This window comes from Trachemys scripta, chromosome 4, assembly GCF_013100865.1.
Source record: "Trachemys scripta elegans isolate TJP31775 chromosome 4, CAS_Tse_1.0, whole genome shotgun sequence".
In the NCBI taxonomy this organism is placed as follows: domain Eukaryota; kingdom Metazoa; phylum Chordata; order Testudines; family Emydidae; genus Trachemys; species Trachemys scripta.
In genome coordinates, this window is record NC_048301.1 from 59,861,987 (window position 1) to 59,867,400 (window position 5,414).

General features: G+C 54.8%; 1 protein-coding gene across 1 annotated transcript; it reads left to right on the forward strand.

Annotated features, from left to right (window-relative positions):
• The first annotated feature begins 958 nt into the window (after positions 1-958).
• LOC117876739 (cytochrome P450 1B1-like) lies at positions 959-3,524 on the forward strand. Its single transcript, XM_034769068.1, has 2 exons — positions 959-3,099; positions 3,434-3,524. Exon 1 carries the CDS (start codon positions 1,388-1,390, stop codon positions 2,975-2,977), a length of 1,590 nt encoding a protein of 529 aa, XP_034624959.1. The 5' UTR covers positions 959-1,387; the 3' UTR covers positions 2,978-3,099; positions 3,434-3,524.
• The last annotated feature ends 1,890 nt before the right edge of the window (positions 3,525-5,414 follow it).

The window sequence follows — 5,414 nt, forward strand, 5'->3', positions numbered from 1 at the left end:
TTCATCCATAGACACTAAAACACTTTATTTACTGACAGAGAAACTGAGGGATGGGGCAGCTTTATGATTTACCCAGAATCACACAGCAAGCCCTTGGCAGATCTGAGAACATAAGAGAATACTGTACCTCTACTTTTCCCCATCACCCTGCCCAGGCTGATTCCTCCATGTTCTATACCTGGTCTTAAGAAACCCATGAACTTACAATGTATTCTACAGGTAACTTCTGCAGATGTGCTATCAAAATACTTTGCACTTCTGTAACTCCTTCCATCTGGGGATCTCAAAGCCCTTCACAAACATTCCAGCCCCATTTTATAGAGGGAGGAAGTCAGGCACAGAGAGGATGTGACTTGCTTAAGGTTAACTTACAGCCAGTTATTGTTAGAACTCAGGTGTCCTGGCTCCTATCTCATGGTAGACTAATCTCACTGCTTGGATATTAATTACATGTGATGCTTGGTAAGGGTGACAGAGTGCTGGAGAGATACCTGGCCCTGCAGGTGAGATGCAGGTACTTCTTCATAGGCTGTCAGCCATTCAGCAGCATTCTCTGGGCAGAGAGGGAGGGGCGGCTCTATATTGCAGCTTCTGCTGCAATTAACAAACTTGGAAGTTAGAAAGCGACTCTTTCAAAGCACAAAAGAATACCCCTTCCTTGTGCTGAAGTCTCCCAGTGGGGAAAGGCTGTTAAGGCGCCTCACAGAGACTCGTGATAAAAGCTCTCCTCCTCCTGCTGCTGCTGCGGGAACCGTGTTGCCTTTGGCACAGGGAAGAGTTTGGAAAGTTGCAGACTTTCCTCTTTTGATGGATGAATCTGCTGTTTCAATTCTCCCCGGGACGAAATCACGTAACCGCTTCGCACGGACTTTTCGGGGGACTCTGGGACCACCACAATGGGAGGAGAGAGGCTCAGCCCCTTTCAAGGCAGCTATAAAGCCAGGGCATGCACCCTTCCAAATCACCAGAGCAGAGCTGAGAGAGGGATCTTAGAGAAGGTTAACACAGGACGGGACTGAAATTACTAGGCAAAGACACAGGCAAAAAAAAAAAAGCGCTCTCTGGTACAGAGTCTCAAGGATCAACCTGACAAAGCAATTTGAAGAAACTCATTCGCTCAAGCAAAAACTATAGGAACTCAGGATGAGACTATGAGACCCTGGAAACTGCGGAGGGATCTATAGGCTGAGAGGAGATTTACTGGGTGTCCAAGCTCAATAAGGAGCCATCTCCCGGGGAGCGCACAAGGCAGGTTCCTAGACGGTTCAGGTGCTGAACTAGTGACTGGCTGGACTGAAGAGATTTCCCCCCAGATAGTTTGGGGTCACGAGAGGCTCCCTAGACTTTTCCCCAGGCCGGGACCCAGAGTCTGGGCGGGATCAGCGCTATGGCCACGGGAGGGGAGAGCAGCGGCGGCAGCCCTGGGGAACCAGCCCCCTGGCTCAAGGACACGGTCCGGCCCGCCCTGCTCCTCGCCAGCGCCTTCTTCCTCTGCCTGTGGGCGAGGAGGCGCCTGAGGCCGCAGAGCGGGAGCCCGCCGGGTCCCTTCCCCTGGCCCCTGGTGGGTAACGTCCTGCAGCTGGGCCGCCTGCCCCACCTCACCTTCTGCAAGATGGCCCAGCGGTACGGCGACGTCTTCCAGCTGCGGCTGGGCCGGCGGGCCGTGGTGGTGCTCAACGGCGAGGCCGTCATCCGCCAAGCCCTGGTGCGGCAGGGCGGCCAGTTCGCCGGCCGGCCCGATTTCCCCTCCTTCCGCCTGGTGTCCGGCGGCCGGAGCATTGCCTTCGGCCGCTACAGCGAGCAGTGGCGAGCCCACCGCCGCCTGGCCCACGCCAGCCTGCGGGCTTTCTCCACCGCCAGCGGCCGCAGCCGGCAGCTCTTCGAGCAGCACGTGGCGGCAGAAGCGCGGGAACTGATCCGGGGCTTCCTGCGGCGGGGCGCCGGCGGCGCCTACTTCGACCCGTGCCCGCTGTTCACGGTGGCCAACGCCAACGTGATCTGCGCCCTGTGCTTCGGCCAGCGCTACAGCCACGACGACGGCGAGTTCCGGGCGCTGCTGGGCCGCAACGACAAGTTCGGGCAGACGGTGGGCGCGGGCAGCCTGGTGGACGTGCTGCCCTGGCTCCAGGCCTTCCCCAACCCCGTGCGCCGCGTCTTCCGCGACTTCCAGGCGCTCAACCAGGAGCTGCACGACTTCGTTAGGGTCAAGGTCGCCCAGCACCGGGGCACCTACGACCCGCGGCTCACCCGGGACATCAGCGACGCCGTCATCGGCAAGATCGAGCAGGGCGGCGGCGGGGCGCAGGAGGGGCTCAGCCGGGACTACGTGGAGGGCACCATGACCGACATCTTCGGGGCCGGCCAGGACACCACCTCCACCGCCCTGTGCTGGGTCCTGCTGCTGCTGCTCAAGCACCCGCACCTCCAGCGCCAGCTGCAGGCTGACCTGGACCGCGTGGTGGGGCGGGACCGACTGCCCACGGCCGAGGACCGCGGCTGCCTGCCCTACCTGGAAGCCTTCATCTACGAGACGCTCCGCTTCAGCAGCTTCGTGCCGGTTACCATCCCGCACGCCACCACCGCCGACGTGGTACTCCAGGGCTTCCGCATCCCCAAGGACACGGTGGTCTTCGTCAACCAGTGGTCGGTCAATCACGACCGGCACAAGTGGAAGGACCCCCACCTCTTCAACCCGGCCAGGTTTCTGGACGGAGAGCAGAAGCTGGACAAGGACCTGACCTGCAGCGTCATGATCTTCTCCATCGGCAAGAGAAGGTGCATCGGCGACCAGCTCTCCAAGCTGCAGATCTTCCTCTTCACCGCCATCCTCCTGCACCAGTGCACCTTCGAGGCCAACCCGGCCGAGCGGCTCACCATGGACTGCATCCACGGGCTGGCCCTCAAACCTCTGCCCTTCACCGTCTCGGTGAAAATGAGAGACACCCCTCAGAGCTGCCGGGCTGGGGATGCCCAGTGAAGAACCACCCTACTCCGAGCCCTCTGGGAGCACCCTGCTTGCTGCGCTGGGCATGCCAGCTCGCCCTGCCTACACTCAAGAGCAGATCTCTCCCAATGGGAACGCTCTCTGTATAGCTTTAGGTAAGATCATTGCTTGTATGAGGGGTTTTCTCCCCCGCGCAGTTACTCCCTTTCCCAGGAAAGTCAGAAGCCCTTCGCAGTGAATTTTTGTTACCTCCCCTTTGAAAGCCTCCAGCCGGTAAGGAGGGAACAGAAAGCCCCCTTCTGCCCGCTGCTCCCCACCAGCCTTCTTGCTCAGTAGTCTTCTGTCTGCTCCGTGTTAGGTCAGCTCTGACTCCGATGCAGTTCCATTCCATTTCCCATTGGTAGTGACAGCATGTGGAGCCAGAGGCGATCTTAACACAGCACCTACTGCCAAGTGAGCTGTGGTTACCTTGATGATGCCTTTTTGCAGGTCCGGAGTCTCAGCGATTTTCGCTTTCTAGAGATCAGACGTTTCCGATCTCTGGCTGCACTGGGGAAGTCCTTCAACCTGGCTTCTGTATGTGGCAGAGGTTTGAGCAGCAAGCTTAGCCTGAAGGCAAGAAGGATTGAGAAAAGAAGCGCTGTCTCTGCTAACTTCCCTGAATTATTGTTGACATAAAAGGGTCGGCGTATTCGCACTGCCCCTTATTAAAACTTCAGAGCCTTACAACAGCTCATAGCAAGAAGTGAAGGGATCTAGATTAATAATGATTTATTCCACGTAAAGCAGACCATGGGAGTGTAAACCACCTGTTAAATGTACACTAACCCCGCTAGAACTGCATAAACAAACCTACTAGTAGGCAGTCGGGTACTCACCTGCCCTAATTATTTGCATTCCGATTCAGACAATGAGGTATAATTTTCCCCTCCCCGGAGTCTAAATTTTAATTCGACCGGGTATTAAATGGTTAATACGATTTACCGGAAGCCTTGCAAGAAGTTGTGTTCAGGAGTTGACACTGTGACATTAACTTTGGCACGAGATCAGCATCTCCATTATGCATATAAACAGCCCAAGCACAAGCTTGGGTTGCCTTCAGATTGCAGCCTCTCCGTACAAAGAGTGTCTTGATTGTTTCCTGCGGGGCGGACAAAGTAAATTTGGCAGAGCCTGTCGGGGTTTTAAACGCTTCACTAACGAATGCAAGGAGGTGAAAGTCATCCTTGTTGAACGCCACAGCAGACTGCCAGGTTTTGCCTTCCGCTGAGTCAATCCTTGGGGAACAAGTGTGTGTCTAGCTTGTCCTGAGTTACTCTCTGAGCAGGAGGAGAATTCAAGCTGAGTAGCACTTCCTTCCCGGCAGCTTTCGCCTCTGCCTGGCAAACCCAGAGCTTGGAGAGCCTTTAGCTTATCTAGATAGCGCTGCATACTCGCTGATATTTTCCACTCTCTCTCCCACTACGATTAAGCTTTGGACACAAATACATTTGTCTATGGTGCTTCTCTGAGTTATTCTTTTGTAATATGAATGATTTCCATTTTAATTCATGGAATAACAAAATGTGACTGTCCCTTCTCAATAAAATATCTTTGGCACAAATGTATTATTGCATTGCTGGTTTTGGTTGGTTGGTGGGGGAGGGAAGCAGGGGAATGTAATTTGTTCCTAGACTGCATTTCCCTGCTCTGCAGAACTACCCTAAACTTGGCCACAAAGATAGCCAACAGAAAAATCTTCCAGCAAGTAGTATATGAGGCTCCATTGCTGGGGGTGCATGTGTGCATGCTCCAGGCCTGAAATCACTCTCCCAAGGACAAGGATATTAGCGGGGGACAATGTTTTCCAAATCCTCATGCCCATTGAAACAGCAGGGATCCCATGGGTTGTGTGTAATCAATGATGATCATAGCCTGGGGAGGGACTGAGAGCAAAATTGTGCACTCCATTTATTATTTATGGATAGGGCTCTACCAAATTCACAGTCCTTTTTGGTCAATTTCATGGTCATAGGCTTTTTTAAATTCTCAATTTCATGGTTTCAAATATTTATATCTGAAATTTCCCAGTGTTGGTAACCAGGGAGCCCCGACCCAAAATGGGGGGGGGGTTTGCAAGACTATTGTAGGGGTGTTGCAGTATTGCCACCCTTACTTCTCCGCTGCTGCTGACAGGCGCTTCCTTCAGAGCTAAGCAGCACAGACTTGAGGGTCCCATGGTATAGGGGGGTCATCACTTTTTGGGGGGGACAAGGCCAGCCTTACCCATGGGTGACTGCCCAGGGCCCCATGGTCAGTGGGGTGCTGTGGTCCATCCACACACATAGCCCAAGGTCCCTTTATCCCCTGAGTGCTGGGCCCAGAGCCGGGAAGGGCCTGGCTGAGGGCAAGGACTCCAGAACCTTTGTAAAAGTGGGGGAGGGGCATTGGTGCTGGAACTGGGATGACTGGGGGCCAGGGCCCCCCCCCC